This window comes from Sturnira hondurensis, unplaced genomic scaffold (assembly GCF_014824575.4).
Source record: "Sturnira hondurensis isolate 20B ecotype Veracruz unplaced genomic scaffold, ASM1482457v3 Scaffold0022319, whole genome shotgun sequence".
Taxonomy (NCBI): domain Eukaryota; kingdom Metazoa; phylum Chordata; class Mammalia; order Chiroptera; family Phyllostomidae; genus Sturnira; species Sturnira hondurensis.
Window position 1 is genome coordinate 283708 of NW_028094950.1, and position 18108 is coordinate 301815.

The following is an 18108-nucleotide window of genomic DNA, read 5'->3' on the forward strand; positions in this document are numbered from 1 at the left end:
CCTCGGGCTTTTGGTGTATGGCACCTGCCACATTGCTCCCTAAAAGAGCCATCCCTGTTTGCAAAGCCCGTTGCGCTACTCAGGAGTTTCACCTGTGCTCAGCGGGGGCTTGTGGTCCCCTCCCAGCCTCCGTCTGCAGCTTTGGTTAAGCCGATTTAGTAGGTCAAGATGTCACCTCATTATTTCACGTTTCATTGTGTAATGACTACCAGTGTTGAACTTTTTTGTGCAGTGTTTGCTAGTGATGTTTTCTCTTTGTGGGATCTGTTTATGACCTATTTAATGGTTGGAATCACTTAACATTTTCTAATTGAATTACACGAGCTCTTTAGTAAAGATATTAATCCTTTATTATAGGAAGTGCAAATGCCTTTCCTGACTTATTCTTATTTTGGCTATGAGTTTAGGAAAAATGCTCCCCCCCCCCAACACAGAGTGAGCTCTCCCACCCTGCATTTGTGGCGGTCGCAGTGAACTCCCTCACCCTCCACACCAGGTCTGATGAGCACCTTGAACCCCACAGGAGAGGCTCCCCACGGTTCCAGGGACACACCGCACATGTCTGTGATGGTGAGATGCAGTTTGTTTACTGCCCAGAGTTGGTCTAAAGGACACAAGCTCGTCATGGACCCAGAGAGCACATACCGAGGAGGGAGCTGAGAAAACTACTGCTCGGCGTTGATGACAGGGTATAATCTCACAGTTGGAATCTTCCAGATGCCCTCCCTCTTTTCCTCTAGGGCTGACGTTTCTGCAGTCACCACTGCAGGTGTTCATTGGGCAACTCCCCGGTTCCCTCTTCGCAAGGCCTCAGCCAGCTTCTGTGGACCCCACTTTTGCCCCCCTGCCCCCCCCAACCTTCTTGGACCTTTTCCTTACAAGAGACACTCAGTCTTGGTCAGATGTGGGGATGAAGAAATGCTGGTGAGCCCACCTGTTCCTGCTGAGCTAAACTCGTTTCCCTGCAAGAGGCTGTGCAGCCCCGTCTGGTAGCATTTTCACCTGGGAGGCCTCGCGTGGGTGTCCTTGGTGAAGTCCGTCTAGGTGACAGGTTAGAGAACTGCTCTGGGGGTGACTCCAGGAGGCAGGGGGGCTGCCTCGTCTGGATCTTAGGGTGGGGGCCACGCCCTGTTGTTTGCCCTGGAGGGGGCGTGTGGTGCTTCTCAGGCTGAGGAGCTGGGGCCGCCCTGTGGCTTTGCACAGCACCCCCCCCCCCCGCCGCCCCCCGCCAAAGGTCCCCGACGCAGGAGTTAGACCAGTGGGGAGCTGACTGCGAAGCCCTCAGTCCCATGGTCCCACGTGTCTCGTAAGAAGAGTACTCACACCTGGGGAGAGACCCTCTGAGTCAGTTCCAGGCTGTTTGCAGGTCCCTTCCAACGTGGGCCTTTACCTGCCCTTTATCCTTGGCTTCCTTTCAGCTCTATTCATCCCCTTGCTAAGGAGTCCTGTCCTCCCTAATCAGCAGGATCCGCATGGAGGTCCGGGACGGAGCCCAGGCAGCGGGGGTGTGAGGGAGGTCAGGGGTTCTCCTCCCTGGGGTGAGGGCGGAGGCCCAGGAAGACATTACGGCGACTCCCGACTCTAGATCTATAAATATATTTATTATGATATAACAAGAACTTAACAATAAACATATACTATGTACACTACCCTTACAGAGAACCCTGTGTATATCATTCACAGACACAGCCAGTTTTGCTCCAGTGTGACCGATGAGGAGAGACGCGCAGTCTCGGCGTCCCCCGTGCTGAGTCCTGCTGACTCGCTAACACCTCCTTTGGAGGTAGCCCCTCTCCGACGCTCCCGCGGCCCTGCCCCGGGCAGCTAGGAATTTGTGCTCCAGTCCTTGGGTTCACACTTGCACCCTGTTTGACATAAATACGTTAAATGACATACGATGTATGTAGTTTTGTGCTTATTACTTTTTAAAAGAATAAATAATATTAAAAACTGCATAACGAAGCTCCGCGTCTCGTCCACGTGGGAGCCACGCTCCCAAGTGCTAGAAGTGGAATCTTTGTGTCATCGAACGCTGAGAGGTGGAAGGCGTGGCCTGTCCTTTTCTCCTTGTGAGTGTTTTCTTTCTTTTTTTTTTTTAAAAGTCATCAAATGACAGCAAGTTGCGTTCCTAGATATAAAAATGGTAGATGCGTATTTGGTACCAACTTCCACAAAGCAGCGCAGGAGCGGCGGCACCCTTCTTGCCCTGGAATGGAAACCGGTCACCACGTGAGGCCCGAGGGGCAGAGGGCCGGCAGGAAGGCCCCTCGTGCTCCAGCCCCGGTGTCCCCTCTGTCCCGGCTTCCCTGTCTCAGGACAACACGCTAAAGAAGAACAGCTCTGAGCGTGCCCCTCGGGCCTCGGCTGTTGTGGCTTGTCTGCGAAGGCTGTCCCCATCCTGAGAGCTCTGGTGGCAGGTGCCTTAATATATAGCTATAAATATCAAAAATAGTCTCCTGTGCTTTGTAGACATTTATCCTCCCTCCCTCCTTCCCCTCCTGCCTGGCCTGGGTCCTCAGCTGTACCTCATGGAGGGAGCTGGATGGGTGTTTCCTTCGAGGACAGAACTATTTTTCTGACAATATCCCCAGGAGGCCCAGCTGTCATGGCGGCTGTCTGGGAGTTACTTCTTCTAAAAATAAAACGGGGGCGTTCATTCCCCCCAGGAGAGATCCTTTATTTTGCGTGTAGAAAAATCAGAGCGAATGCCCCACTCTGGCGCTACCTACAAAGAGCTTTGGGAATTCCCACATTCCCCCTCCCGTGGCCGCCTCCTCTCCGTACTCAAAAATAGCCTTTTGTTTATCAAGAAAATGCCTTGGAAATCTAAATACTTCGTATTGGATAAGAGAAAGCTAGCACAATCGTCTTGTCCTTCTCCGGCAAAAACAGGGTAGAAAAACCTGTGAAGGACCGACAGCTCCCCCAGCTGCCCGCCAGCTGCCCGCCTGCCGCACCTGCCTCTGCCCAGGTGGCTGGACCTCTTCAGCCCCGGTGGGGACCGGCCGCCTCCTAGACCTCGTGCCACACAGCACTGTCCCTTGTTTTCTCTCGGCCACTGGAAGTGTAGATTGGTTAAAAAGAAAAGTAGGAATCAAAGTGATAAGGACACTTTGATCTTATTCCAAGAGAGCCTGCTGCCTAATATTGTCCCAGGATAACTGACCTAGGGTGGCTTAGGGGTCGCGCTTGCTCTGCAGGAAGGAAAAAGACAGCTTCTCTCTCCCAGTTGAAAAATACGTGAGAATCTATTGCACCGGGCAGAGCGAGCGCCTCCGTTCAGAGCAAGTCCCTCTGCAGGAGCCCCGAGGCCCCGCTCTCGGACGGTCATGGTCTCGGAGCGCTAAGCCCCGGTTTCCCCAAAGGCAAGGATGATTTTCTACATTCACTGTAGAGAGGATTTGAATGTTTAGCGCAGTGAGTTCCTTGATTGTGTTTGTCGACCTCTTATTGGTGTTGCTGAAAATTGATCGTTGTGAGAAGCATTGGCCTCACCAGACGCGTCCACAGTCTCAGGTGGGTGATCAGCTGATGTCAGCCGCTTTGAATATATTTCTTTATCACGACGCAGCCGTGTCTGAACACAGGGCAGGGCATGTGGGGGAGGAGGGTCCAGGTGTTGGTGGCGGGCTCATAGGCTTCCATGTTGCCCAGCGCCGGGCCCTCACTGCTGACAATGCCCCCAGTCGCGTAAATCTTGCCATCAAGCACCACGGCACTGTCAGGGAGAGCGGGAAGAGTATTAGCCATTGAACTTCCCCCATGGACCTGGAGATAGATCCTCAGTACCCTGTCTGGTGCAGGCTGCTTCTCCCCTTTTGCAGAAGTCACATGGGGTCTCACTGCTCTTCTCCGCCCTCTGACCCAAGCTGGTACAAGACAAACAGCTTTCCTCCAGAGCCCATCAGAACGCTGTGCCGTACTACCCCTGGGGCTGTGGGTGACACGTTTCGACTGGGTGCCTCGGGACCTGCCAGACTGACTAAAGATGGCTGGATGATGGACAGGCTCTTGGCTCAGTTCACTGAGTCTCATCTTTTCCTGGTGCCCATACCGACCCTCCCTACTGCTCAGATCATGCTGGGAACATAGTCACAGAAGGACAGCAGACGGGATAACAAGTCACCCTTGAGCACTGGCCCCTGGGCTGGGATTTCCACCCTTGCTGAGGTGCTCAGAGTCAGAGCTTCCCCGCTGTGGTTCCTGCACAGTGTGGCACGTGCTGCTGCCCACCGTGACTGCCAGGGTGCGGGGTGCTCTCTGCGGGGTTGCCCCACGGTCCCTGCACCACCGTCACGGGCTGGGTTCCACACCTCAGTCAGTCCTGCACGCCCCACCCGCTGCCCCCATCCGCATTTCCCCCCTTCCCGCCTTCCCGCCACGCCATCCCACAGATCCACGTGTCCAGCCCTGCTTGCTCATGCATGTGAGTGAGTGGCCATTTCTTCTTGGCTAGCCCCCGAAACTGGACAGACGCCTTTTGAAAATCTCCACCCACTTTTGCAGTTCTGAGCCTCGAAGAGAACACGTTGGTCTAAACTTCTTAGCAGACACCCAAGGGCCCAACCTTCTCGCTTAGCTGCTCCGTGCCCCCGGGACCCCTCATATTCTTCCCTCTGGGGCACGGCTTTTCCCAGCTTCTCTTGCTAGACCCGGCTGCAACCTCCCCTCAGGCACCAAGTCTTTCTGCACCCACTCTGAGTGTCCTACACAAAGGTCTGGGAGTCCTTCCTTCAAGCCCTGCTCCAGCATCAGCTGGCTGTGTCAGTGGAGTGTCCTCAGAGGTGCCCTGTGCACTGTCACCAGTTACAGTGCGTGCCATGAAAGTAAGGCCGGAGAACTGGAGAACCTCCCTGCTACCAGGCACTTAGCAGTTGTCCCTTCCAACTAACTGCCTGTTTCAGAGTCAGAACCTCCTCCAAGAGGGAGAGTTCCTTGTCCAAGGTCACATGACGGGCTGTAGTGGCGCACAGCTTTTTCCGCTACACCGCACAAACAGTGGGCGCTCCAATAGCGATTCATGCGTAAAAGCCACTTGTCCTGTGTAGGGCGTGTCGCGGCTCTGGCTGGTGCTGCCTCCTGTCTGCAATGGGGCTGCAGTCCTGGGCAGAGCTGACCTCACAGCAGCACCCTCATTGCCTGCTGGGAGAGGGTGCGGCCTCCAAGGCCCTGGAGCTGGTCCGGGTAGGAAGCCCTTCGCTTTGCTGTGGGGTCCATGGAAGCCACAGGGCCAGGCTGCTGGGCCAGGGGCTGTCCCTGGGTGCTTTACACTCTGGCACTAACATCCACACCTGTGGTTGCCATGGTCCCTGCTCCGGGCCTGGGACTTGCTTTGGCCCCCGCATGGTGGTCACTCTTTCTGCTCCAACCCCTCCCTCCCTTCCCTCCTCCTTTCCAACCTTGACCTAACGGCCCGCAGCCAGCTCACCTGCAGAACTGGCGGGAGTGATTCATGTTTGGGCCTGCCTTTATGTTCCCCTTCTCGGGGTCGTAGATGGTGGTGGCTCTGGCGTAGGCCCCACCCAGGATGAACACGAAGCCGTTGAGGGTGACGGCAGGAGCGTACTTGTTGTCTGTGGGAAGAACGGGCAGGCGTGTCAGTGCATCCCTTCTCAGCCTTCTCCCCTTCTCTTTCCCTGGGGCCCTGTGGGGGAAGGGAGCTGGAGAGCCCTCTGCTGTCACTGACTGGCCTGAGGACAAGGCCCAGGGCTGGGACACTGGGCACATGGTATGGCTTACCCTCCGTTCAGGCGGCGGGGTCCGCAGCTGCACCTGGGCTGCGGTTTGCCACCCCCCATCCTGCATCCCCGGACTTGGGTTCACAGAAGCTCTGGGCTTGGGCTGGGCTATTGAGATCGAGTGGAATGAGGAGGTGGAGAGGCTGTGCCGGCCCCGGGCCACGGAGATAGCTGGTTCTCACCGATCATCGGGGACTCAATGAAGCTCCACGTGTTGGTCTGTGGAACGTAAGACTGGAGCACGCCCGCGGCTCTGCCAGCCTCATTCACGCCACCGAACACGTAGATCTTGCCGCCGCACACGGTGGCTGCAGCGGAATGCACGGCCTTGGGCAGAGGGGCCACCGCCTCCCACTGGTTGGTGATGGTGTCGTACCTGCCGCCGGAGGGGAAGAAGAGCCCAGGGTGAAGAGGGGGTGGGGTGGGGGGTGGGGGGGTGGGGGGGCCATGGAGGCAGCAGACGCTGCGGGCGTTTCCCTCTCCTTCTTGCCCTGGGCAGTGCTGGCAGGAGGCCACACAGCTGGGGGCCCTTGGAGGAGTCGCTCAAGGCCACCTAGCGCCTGGCCCACATTAGCCCTGTCGACCTTTCTCCTGAACCTGGAGAAGTGATGAAACGTGAGCTCCAGACCAGACAGGGAAAGACGTGAGAACAGGGAGCAGGTGACGGGAAGAGAGGAGTTGGGACTAAGCAGCCGGGTCAAGGCATTGAGACCTTCGAGCTCTTTCTTCCCAGGGCAGCGAGGGGCTCAGTTCTCAGTGCTCCCCGTGTACCGACCTCACCAGCGCTCCCCCTGGACCGCCTGGCTCGCCCCACCCCCCCACCCTGTCGGCTTGCCCTGGATCCATGGCGGGACCTGTGTGGGCCGGCCACACCACCACACTGGGGGGTCCCGGCCCACCTGCCCTGGGAAGCACATGCGCCCTCTTGTTCCCGTGAACCTCCCCACGAACCACACCACGGGCACAGTTCAGGGACCCGGGAGGACCGCTCTGGGAGGGGATGAAGGGACAGCCGCGACCTGCCCAGCTCCGAGCTCCTGCAGACTCAGGATCGGTGGAGAGGCTGAGGCACCTGAAAGGGCGGCCGGGCTTGGCTGAATTAAGCCGCAGCTGAAGGGTATATGCTGAGAGGCAACACCGTCAGTGTTCTTTCCGACAGTGTCCGAAGTTTAGGTATCTGTTTTTTTCTAAGCTGATAGGGCAGAGACCCAAAGGGCTCCTGCAGAAGGAGCTGGGAGGCAGTGGAAGACTGGGCCGCTGTTAGCTGTCGGGCTTTGGGTACCAGGGCACATTCCGCCACAAGCAGATTGTCCGAGGAGAGCTGGGTATTCCAGGTGGCTGATTGCCAAACCCCAGCCCTCCATTAGTTCAGTCTGTCAGCTTCCGGCTTGGAGGGATATGCTAATGCCATGCAAATGACCCCATGGAGTGAGGCGCTACACTATCATTTACCCAGTAACCACAGCTACTGCGATATATTGCTATGAAATATTGGACCCAGTTATTTATATAATGATATGATACAGGTTTGTCTATTGCACTGTTGTGTTAATCTATAATTACCTAATCTTGCTCTGTTCCTGTAATACGGTAATGCAATATAATTATAATGCACCATATATCTCATTCATTATCAAGATAAGAGCAATTTGTACCACGAGTGCTTCCTGGGAAACAAAGCACCCTGGTGTCTGTCCCCGTTACCCTAACCTTCCTGTCACCATGAATTCTCATCATTGCCACCATGTGGCACTGAACTTGACTTGCCCAAAGGGCCCAGCTGTGCTCCTTGGGAACCCTGCACCCCCCACCCCACTTGCATGCCCACCTTCCAGCGATCTTTAAGCCTGTGTCCAGTCCCTACAAGGACAGGTGACAGAGCCCAGAGGGTTGACCAGGAGCTCAGGGGCCCTCATGGCACCCTGTTGTTCTGGGCGGCTTCCCCATCTCCTGGGTCCCAGGGTGGCCCTGTCCCTCTGTGCCCAGCCCCCATGGAAAGCCTATAAAAACTGCCTCCGGGCCTTGGAGGACTGTCCCAGGCCTGAAGGGAGTGGAGCTCATCCCCTCTCCGTGTACTTCATCCACCAACGAATCCCCGTATCTATCAACAAGTGTAAGTCTGTGCAAAACGAGCAATTGGCGTCTTAGGAGATTAGAAATAGCTGACCAAAGCAAGACAGGATGACAGAACCTGCTCCGTTGACTCCTACCTAGGAAATGTCTCTCGTTTCTTGTGTATGGTTGGGTGACAAACGAGGGGCAGTGGGCGCTTCTGGGAGGCGTGGGCGCCGGCCCTGCAGGGGCTCCGCCAATGGCTGGCAGCTCAGGGCTGGCCCAGGCTCCATGGCAGGGTTAGCGTCCTCACACTCCCACGGGGGTTCCCCTCCCTCCAAATCAACCTGACAGTTACCCGTCACTGAGCCTTGTCCGGGCTCCACGTGGGCCATGAAAAGCCCATGGTGCGTGGATCCAGCCTGTCTCACTCTGAAGCCATCTTTGCCGTCACATTTGTCAACTGCCCAATTAGCCATGGAGGGGAAAAGTACAAATTGAGGGGTGTGTGTGGCTCCATAAGCAACAAGCTGTCACACAGGGAGATGTGCTTTCTGTGGCGGCCGATGGCGTGGGCCAGGAGGTGGGCCAGGGTGCAGGGAGGACCTGGAAGAGGGCTCCAGTGATCTCGGCTGTGTCCTCCTGGGCTGGAATTCGGGGCCAACTCATCACCCTCTGGGGCACTGTTTTCCCGGAGGCAGGATGGCCCCAGAGCCTCTGCCCATTCTGCTGCTGCCTTGCCTGCCTACACCCGACTCCTCTACGAGATGTCTAATTTTAAAGGGCCCGAGGAAGCCGGCCTGGGACCTCCAACAGAGGGCAGGGTGATCCTCACGGTTCTGGCCCTGCTGGCTTATATCCCCTTCTGGAGAGTTCTAGACAGTTGGCCAGATCTGTGTGCAGTGGTCCTTCCCCGTGCCACAAGCAGATTTCCGGGTACATTTGGGATGAAGGGAGGAAGGGAATTCTGTGGTGTGTCACCGCCCACCTGACAGGACACAACAGTCTAGCTGCCAGCGTGGTGTACATTTGGGCCATTGGTGCAGCCTCGCCTTAAATCCCGGCGAGTCTCTAGAGGCCAGGGAGCCCATCCTGTGCCTTCCCACCCCCAGGTCTCATGCCTCTGGCTTGCCTGACATCTGAATGGGCTGTGGGAACAAGAGTGACCCATGGGTCCTGGCTGGCGTGGCTCAATGGATTGCCAGCCTATGAGCCAAAGGGTCACTGGTTGGATCCCCAGTCAGGGCACATGCCTGGGTTACAGGCTAGGTCTCCAGTAGGGGACGCGTGAGAGGCAAGCACACATTGATGTTTCTCTCCCTCTCTTTCTCCCTCCTTTCCCCTCTCTAAAAATTAATAAATAAAATCTTTCAATAAAGAAGAGAGTGTCCCACAGCAGTGACTGGGCAGCTGTCGCCCTCCTACCTCACTCTCCCCAGTCCTCTCGCTTGGTTGTGTGTGAAGGGCTGGGACTGCCACCTTACAAACGTCGCGTCTCGGCTGGGGGGTGTTGGGACGGAGGAGCAGTGAGACGCTGGCTTTCAGGGAATGCCAGAGGCTGTCCCGGCTGTGGCTGCGGCCCTGTTACCTCTCCACGTGGTCCACGTTGCCTGCCACGCCGAGCCCCCCAAGGGTGTAGATCTTCCCGTCGTAGACGAGGCTGTTGTGCCGGCAGCGGGGGACCGTCATTCTGGAGACGAGGTTCCAGTTATCAAGCAGGGACATGTAGCACCAGACATCGGCCAGCGTCACCCCCGATTCCATCCCACCTGTAGCAGGATGGGAGGGCCAGAGCACAGGCAGGTGAGGCAGAGCCCGTGGCCAGATGGCCCAACCCCAGGGTCAGCTCCAGGGTCTGGAGGAGAAGCGTCACCTTTGGCGCAGACACTCCTTCCTGGGCCTTGGCCTTTCTCGGCCTGGACATGTGCGGACAGGTACCCTCGGGAAGCCCGTGCCTAGCCCCCAAGCCAGCCCCGAGGGGCCTCACCTGAGAGGTAGATGTTGTCCCCAGCACTCACTACGCTGAAGAACTCGCGGTCGTAGAAAGGCAGGGAGGCCAAGGGGTACCACTTGTTGTTCTGTGGGTTCCAGCAGGTGACAGCCACCAGGGAGCGCTGCGTCATCCCCACCATCTGGCGGCCCCCGACCAGGACGATGACTTCAGCCACACCTGCAGGGGCACAGACAGGCACCTTTGGCACACAGCCCGGCACTTTAGCGCCTGCACCTGGTGCCTCCAGAGACCATCCAGAGTCGGGCTGACCCCACGACACCTGCATTTGCGGGGTTCGGACCATGCCCCTCAATACCTGCTGAGAGGCGGGGCCGGGTTCGGGGCGTCTGCATCTCCTGGCGGGCGTGGGGCAGCATGTGGTAGCGCTTGGCCTCGTTGACCAGGTCTCGGCACGCTTCTGATGACTTGATGAGCTCCTCGTTGTCCACCACGTTGAGCAGGTAGCTGGGGTGGATGAAGGGGAGGCGGACCACCGCCAGGAGCTCTGCGGCGTACTGCAGGGTCAAGGAGGCAGGGGAGCTTCTGAGGTCATGCCGATGGAGCCCCCTTTTGTGGCTCGCATTGGGACTGCATGACATGGATAATTCGGTCTGTCTGGCTTGGGAGTGTAGCCCCTCCGCTCACCCAGCCTGGACAGAGATGCACGGAACTCCCAGCAGCGAGAGGCAAGGGGAGGAAGCAACAGGGGGATCCGGCCTGCTGCAGCTGACTCTGGGGTGGACCACCGTTTGTGGGGATCCTCCTGCCGTGACTGAGCTCCCCGGAGCTCTGGGGCACCCTCTTCCCTGCAGGGCCCTGAAGCTGTCCACCGAGCCCTGCGGTCTCCTGGTCAGTGTGAGTCCCCTGCAGGTGGAATGCCAGCCCTGGGGAGTCCATGCTGACTGAGTTCTCATCTCACCTGTCTGCTGCCCATGGGAGCAGTTCCCGCCTCCCCATACCCACGCCACCTACGGAAGCCCGAGAAGGGTGGGCCTCGAGGGAGCGGGTGGCCTTACCTGTGCGCGGGAGGCAGGGTCCTTCTTTATCCACTTGATGACCGTCTCGTACACCAGCTCCTCGGCCTTGGTGTTGAGGCTGTCATTGGAGATGTAGGCAATGAAGTCGTCCTTGGAGATGCCGAGAATCTCCTCCTGGGCGGCCACCTCAGGGAAGATCTGCAGTGCGAAGGCCTTGGCCATGTGGTAGAGCTCACTGCACTGCATGGCCTCGGCCATGGCCAGCACCCCCAGGCAGTTGCTGGCTGTCAGCTGCTTCTCTGGGGGCGAGAGCACGCAACCACTGACCGGAGGGCCCTGGGCTTTTTTTCTGCCCTATCTCATGCCTCAGGGCCTCTATCTACTCCTGCAAATCCCAGCACAAGGCTGTGAGGTAAGGAGCATCCTCGCTGCCTGGGGGCCATAGGATAGAAGGTCGGGGTCACATGCTAGAGGCTTATGGTGTCTTCCATAAGTGTGACAGGCACGTGTGGGTTCACAGACTCCTACTCTACAGTCATGGGAACCTAACGCTCCACACATGTCCGCCCCATCTCCCATGGGGCCTCTCAGCCTCCCCCCTGCTGGACCTGGACCTCTGGACCTGGGGTCTGTTTGGACAGCTCTCCTGAGATCCCACTAATGGGTATTCCAGCCTGGAAGTGCCTGGGTCCCGGGAAATTTCGGGAGCCTGACTCTGAAGCTGTGGTTCCTGACCCTTCTAGATTGCTCTGCTCCCCCAGGGTCGCCTCTCAGGCGCCTGGCTATCCCCACCTGGCTGCTCCTGGCCCAGGCTCAGCCCCCAGTTCTCTCTCTGCACTCCACACTCAGGCCACAGATTGCTGGGGCTCATCCGTACCCCACCTTCTCCCCACTCTCCCCCACACAGGGCAGCTTCAGACTGCAGGGTATGTGTGTGCTCTGGGCAGGGGGTCTGCTCAAAGCCCTGACACTCGGATTCCCACCCTGGACCGACCCCGGTCTGCACATGCAGACCCGGGTGGCCATCTGGTGCGGCACAGCTCTCACAGGTGTTCAAGGGATGGAAAGCGTGGGGCTGCTTTGTCCAGCATTGGGAGGACAGGGCTGTGAGGCCAGGGCTCAGGTCCCAGACCATTCACATGACCCTCGAGGCCCGGCCCGTCTGTCCTCACGGCACTGCCTGGTCATGGGGAAGTGACGCAGAGGACCCCTCTGCCCGAGTGGGCGAGCAAAGGTCTTTGCATATGGCACTCTGAGTCACCATCTCCAAGCTGCGTGGCGAGCTCCAGTGACGTGCAGTGGGGGTGAGCACGCAGCCCTCCCCTCTGAATCCTTGCTGTGTTTGGATTTTCCCCACATCCGCCCTATGTCCTCCAGGGGGCAGAGCGCTCCCCGGGCTCACCCAGGAAGGACACGCAGACTTTGCAGAAGGTGTGGAACTGGAACTTGCTGGCCGCCTCCAGCAGGGTCTTGGCGTTGGCCGAGTCGATGACCAGGGAGCCCGTGTACACAAACTCCAGCAGCAGCTCCAGGACGTCCGCCTGCAGGTTGGACAGGACCAGCTCCAGCTTCTCCCGGCCGCTCTGGCTGCCGTCTTGCACCGACCTAGGCACAGAGACCGGGGTGTCCTTGCCTGCCACCCTGCGGCCAGGGCGCCGCCTCCTCACAGGGCTAGGTCTCCCTGCACACCTCGGTCATGCCCTTCCCTTTAGGACTCAAGGGACACGGCGATGACACACCTGAACCTAACAACCTGACACGGGATCTGGAAGAGAAGAGTTTGACCAGGGACGCCCATAAAGAACAGAAAACCCTGCTTACCACTACTCGGCATGTCCATGCAAAAAAAGATGCAAATCAAAAAGCATGAGCCGTGGATGGGGACGAGGACCAGGACTGGCCTCAAAGGGAAACAATACGGTTCAGCCCTACTGCTGGCCCGGCGTCTCGGCCAAACAGGGCCAGCAGGCCCCGGGCCTGGGAGGTTCTCCAGCGTGACTGAGGCTCCCAACCGGCTGTGCTCACGGCCAGTCAGGAGACTTCCTCGAACGCCCCAGACTGAGCGCCCCAAGCCACCCCGGAACGCGGACTCCAACCCACCTCTTTCCAAAAACATATTGTTTCCTTTTAGGCACGGAAAGGAAGCCCTTCATGACATTGCTTTGAAACCGAGGACGAGACGAGACAGACGGACAGAATGGTTAGAGCTGGGAGGAGGGGGAGGGGGAACAACCAAGGACTTCCGCCACAGACAGCCAGCAGCCATGACCTGGGACCTGGCCCGGGGCGGGGCCTCCTGCCACATGGAACACGGGGTCAGAGGTCAGAGTGGCCTGTGTGTAGAGTGTGCGTCGGGCTTGTGAACTGGGGGGAGCAGGGGAGGGACACAAATATATAAGTATGTTTCTATCTGGTGTCTACAGAAATACAAAACCGTCGCAAAGGCTCCTAGGGCCTGGCAGCCGCACCCTAAAGCTGGACCTGGAAGGAAACAGATAAGATGAAGCAAAAACCACAGCGAGACAGAAGTGACCAGGAGGAAAACACCCGGAGCATCAGGAGTCAGGAGGCAGGTGTCTCAGAGGCGATCGGCGGGCACCCCGTCTCGGCCTCTCACCGAGCCTGGCTCTGCCTGGGTTCAGCCACAGTCCTGGGAAATGACCTCTGTGTCCCCCCACTCCTGAGCGGGCCAGGGGCTGAGGCTCTCATGCCTGGGCCCTGGGAGCACCTGTGGCTGGCAGTATCTCTTGCGGGTGTCGGCGAGTGAGCAGGCCAGCCCGAGAGCGAGGCGAGTCCTGTGGGAACAGGGAGCTAGGGGACCTGGGTGCCACAGCTGTGTCCCTGACGGGTGGCAGCCTTGACCTCTCTGGCCCTCAGGCTCCTCTTCTGCAATGTAAGATGACTGAACTGAGTGAGGTCTAATGTCCCAAGGGGGGGAGGTGATGTGACAGAGGTCAGAAAACATCCTTCCCATGAGACTCTGCTCAGCACCACGGTACCTGAAATGCCACCACTGGGGCAACACAGATCTGACCTGCAGGGGACAGGGGCAGCTGCTACCATGTTGCCTGGGCGAGGGGCCCTCAGATGGGCTCACTGGCCAGGAGCCCGAAGGACCACTCTGCCTCTCAGCCCCCTGCAGCCCTAGGCCTCGGAGAGGGGAAAGCTCTGCTAAACAGAGCCTGGGCAGAGCCTCTCCTGAAACCCACAGATATGTGGTGTGTGTGACTCTTAAAGTGACAATATACTCGGTCTGCTGTCGGGGTAGATGTCCATGCTTGGGTGACGGCTAAGTATAAAGAGCTTATTCATTATGTGACCACTTGAAATGACAGAAGTCTCAGACACCCCACGCCTCAGGGGCCATCTGGTCAACCTCTTGGTCCAAGTCTTTGTAGCCCCTGCCTTCGCTCCTGCCTGCCCTTCTCTGGTCTGTCCTCATGCCCCTCATGCTCTGCAGAGGCCATGCTGGGCCACAGTCGGGGCTGGGCAGACAGGCCACATTGGGGCTGCTCGCCAACTCCCAGGGACCCAGACGCTGCCGTCTGCACCTCTGGCCGGCCCTCCTTCTCCCACGGGTCCTCAGGAGAGGAGCTCAGACCCCCTGAGCAGCTGAGGGAGGATCCGGGATGTGCACACACACGGACACACACACGAACACACACACACAGACATGCTGAAACGCATGTGATCCTGAGCAACCCAGAATCACCAGGGAGGGGGGAGTCGAGCACAGGGGAGGCTGTGGAGCCCTCAGCCCCCGAGTGAGTGATGAGTGGGACGGGACCAGGGTGGCTGCACATGTGGGGAGATGCTTGCCTTGCCCAGAGTCTAAGCCAGGGAGAGGGCTGGGGAGCATGGGAACCGCATGGGGGGGCACCCGGGCCATCGGCCCTCGTGGGTGCTGTCCAGGGTTGGACCAGACCACTGTCCCTGTGACCTAGACCTGTGGCTCTGCTCCTCCAGGCACCCCTGCGGGGGCACCCATGGAGAGGAGGGGCCACTGGGTAAAGGATCTGGGGGCCACCAGAACCAGGTGCCAGATGCTGGGTGCTGCGTGGGCACTCCACTTGGCCACAGAGGAATACCTGGGAACACAGTGGACGCTTTGTCAGGCACCTGAGTTCAAGAGCCATAGGAGGTGAGGCCCCGGGCAGTGGGATCTCGTGTACCTGGCCCGCACACACATACATGCTCTCCCTCCTCATAGGTGGTGGGTACAGCTCAGCCAGCTGTGGGGGCTGAGGCAGGGGGCGGTCGCCCTTGGCCCATGACTCTCAGACTGCCTTGGGACCGAACCTCAGAGATCCTAGGGCTCCTTCCTCTGAGTGGGGAGACTCTGAGAGGCATCGCCTCTGATGGGTGGCCCTGGTCACCAGTGAGGGGCTGTGTCCTCCACAGATTATTGCCATCTGTCCCTGTCCTGAGCTGGACCTTGGGGTCCAGTGGCTTGCTCCACTCAGGCCCACAGAGCAGCTGAGCTGGGCAGTCGGGGGCATGGCACCACCTCAGCGGGAGGTGCGGCAGGGCAGGGAAGGGCAGCCATGGCCTCACTGGGGTGGGACTGTGACCCTCACCCTTGGCTGTGGGCCCGTGCAAGTGAGCGGCAGCCCACGCAGGGCCCATGGGCTCTGTCAGAACACTATAACTTCCTGGGGTTCCCTTCTCCCAGAAGGGGGTGTGGCCCGGGGAGAGACCGGGGTCTGGGACACAGCAGGCCTGGGTCTGCGGATGTGCCCGGAGTGCCTGGTCCAGAGTAGCAGAATGTCTGACACCCCACCATCAGCAGTTCTGTCCCCCGGGAGGTGAGAACTGCCTTCCCCAGCCTTCTGGACGGAGCCCCTCGCCTGCCCCTCACCCACCTCAGGGATCAGATGCTTTTGGTCTGCCAGTCAGGTCTGGAATAATGCAAGGGAACTCTGGGACAGCGGCAGGCACACGCCCGTCTCCCGGGGTCCTGAGGACTGTCGCAGCTCATGTAGGCTCTGGCCCACCCAGGGTGACTTGGCGGAGGCCCGGCTCACCTCATTCTGCCAGCATCTGAGATGTGTGAGTCTCTCCTTCTGTTATCTGGTCTTCCAGACACACCTGTCTCCTTCACGAGGAACGGGGCCGACTGCCACCCACAGATGCTCGACTTCTCCAGGAAGGAGGGGAGAGGCGTATGGCTCAACCAGTGCGTTTGAGTCTAGCAGGTGTCCCTACATCTGGGAGGTGTGCCCCCTGGGTCCTTTCCACTTCCCCTGGAGATGGGGGAGGACATGAAGCCCAGAGCCCACATGGGGGGGGGTTGTGAAACCATCTCAGACAAGTGCACGTGTCCATCGATTTCACTCACTGTGAACAGAGACTCTCGCTCAAATATGCCGTTGGCTCCAGCTGGCGTTGTGATTTGGGAGGCAGGGGGCCAGAGTGCTGTCCCCTTTGGTGTGACAAGAAGGCCTCTTTGGGCTCGCATATTTCCCTGCTCACCTGGACCTGGGAGTGCGTTCGGAAATGCTGGCAGGGAGAGTGGTGCCTCTGCTGCCTCCAAAGACCAACGGTCCCTGGTCTCTTCTGATGGGGCCTGTGGCCTGTCGAGCCACTGAGTGCAGCCAATGCCCACTGTGGCCCCAGCCATCCCCGAGAGCCCCTCGGTGTCTTGGAGTAGGTGAGGGGACTTCTCCCCCAGGGCCTGTTCTGGGCTTGGAAGGCTGCCACCCCAGCACCGGACTTGATCTAGTCTGCTCACAATGTCTTCCCTGCTTCCCAAAGCCTCAGGCTCTCCTCCACTAAGTCCTGCGGGGGTTCCCTTTGCGGCATGGTTGTTACGCAGCACCAGGCTTCATGTCATCCAACAACAAAGCCACTGCTCCTTCCCCTGCAGGGCTTTTGTCCCCAACTGTCACAGGGACCGGTGGGGCTACGAAGAAATGGTTGGGTACCCATGGCATGGTCTCTGAGCTCCCTGATGGCCTCGCGTGCTCTCCTCCAAGGCCCCCTGGGCCTCCAGGCCAGACTCTGGAGGACTTGGACCCCCTGCAGGTGTGGGAGTGAGTGTCTGTGACTTAGGTACCTGTCTCAGGCAGCTGCCTGGGGCAGATCCTGTGGCCAGTTATAAGTGTTTCTGATGGATACCCACGCACACACATGCGCACATACACACACTCTGCATCCCTTTTCCTTGCATGCCTGTCCGATGTCAGCCCTGAGAGTGCGCTTCCCTTCCTCGCAGCCTTTGTGCACGAGTGAACACTACACTCCGCCTTCCTCCAGATTAGCCATGGACGGTGAGAGCAGCAGCTGAGGACTCGGGTCTCTGCAGGAGTCCCAGAGCTGCCAGCCATGTCCAGGTCTCGGGGCCTCGGTTCCCTCATCTGTGACATGGGGATGGATGCTCATGGTCCTGCCCCTCCGCTCAGTGGGCAGATTCTCAGGGTGACGTGAGGTATCTCTACCAGCCTCCTGGGGGCTGGTCTTGCACCCCGTCAGAGCGGGGAGACGAGTTGGAACTGAATGAGGGAAGGCTAAGGAGAAGAAGCAGCTCAGCCTCAGCAAAGGCAAGGACACAGGCGAAGAGAGGACACGTGGACCACCTGGGGGTTCGCCTGGACCCTGGCCGCGGAGAACAGGGGCTCCGGACAGCTAAGCTGAGGGGATCTCAGCCGCTGGTCGGGAGAGGGTGCCCTGGGACCCGCTCTCTGGCTGGTGGTCTGATTATCGTGTTCTCGAAACATACATCTGACCTTGGCACTCGCAGGCCTGAAACAGAGCCTGTGATGCGGTGTCTGCCCCTGCACAGACCTCCTTTCCTCTGTGTTCACCTTGAACTTGGCATTGCAGCAGCAGCGAGTCTACTGCCATCCTCGGCCTCACACTTGCTCCTCTCCCATCTGCCCCACTGTCTGCCTGGCCAGTCCCATTCTCAGTTCAAAACCCATGGCAGACACTACCTCTTTCTGGGGGCCCCCAGGGGTGCCCCTTCCCCTTAGGGTTGGCACTTGGCCTGTGAGCCTCTGAACCTCTGAACCTCCTTGTCTGCGTTTCCCTGACCCTGCTTGACAGTTTCTCCCCCACCAGACTGGGAGCTCCCTAATGGCAGAGCCCCTGTATTGCCTGGTGTTTTGTGGGGGGCCTGGCACCCAGGAGAGGGCTACTTGTGTGCTGAATGGTTGTGAATGACGTGGTGTCCCTGGGTCTGCCCTGTGGCTCCTGGTGAGGTGTCCTCCCTGGGGCTGGGTCACTAACCATGTCACCCCCTCCAGGCTGGGGGTGGCAAGGAGTTCGGTCTGAGCCTCCAGGCCTGGGGGTCCTGAGGCACCTGGGGGTGGGTCGTGTGCCCCAGACAGCGCTCACTCAGACCCTCAGG

At 58.9% G+C, this 18108-nt stretch overlaps 1 protein-coding gene across 2 annotated transcripts in view; it reads right to left on the reverse strand.

Moving 5' to 3' along the window:
- Positions 1 to 1580: 1580 nt before the first annotated feature.
- The window catches only part of KLHL29 (kelch like family member 29), a 272918-nt gene continuing 256390 nt past the window's right edge, over positions 1581 to 18108 (reverse strand). For both annotated transcript variants that reach the window (XM_037035405.1, XM_037035407.1), the window contains exons 7-14: positions 12163 to 12365; positions 10800 to 11059; positions 10100 to 10298; positions 9778 to 9960; positions 9379 to 9559; positions 5921 to 6114; positions 5429 to 5573; positions 1581 to 3718 (exon numbers count right to left, since the gene is read on the reverse strand). In XM_037035405.1, coding sequence (XP_036891300.1) covers positions 3535 to 3718; positions 5429 to 5573; positions 5921 to 6114; positions 9379 to 9559; positions 9778 to 9960; positions 10100 to 10298; positions 10800 to 11059; positions 12163 to 12365 — 1549 coding nt within the window. In that variant the 3' untranslated portion in view covers positions 1581 to 3534. The remainder of the gene's footprint in view (positions 3719 to 5428; positions 5574 to 5920; positions 6115 to 9378; positions 9560 to 9777; positions 9961 to 10099; positions 10299 to 10799; positions 11060 to 12162; positions 12366 to 18108) is intronic.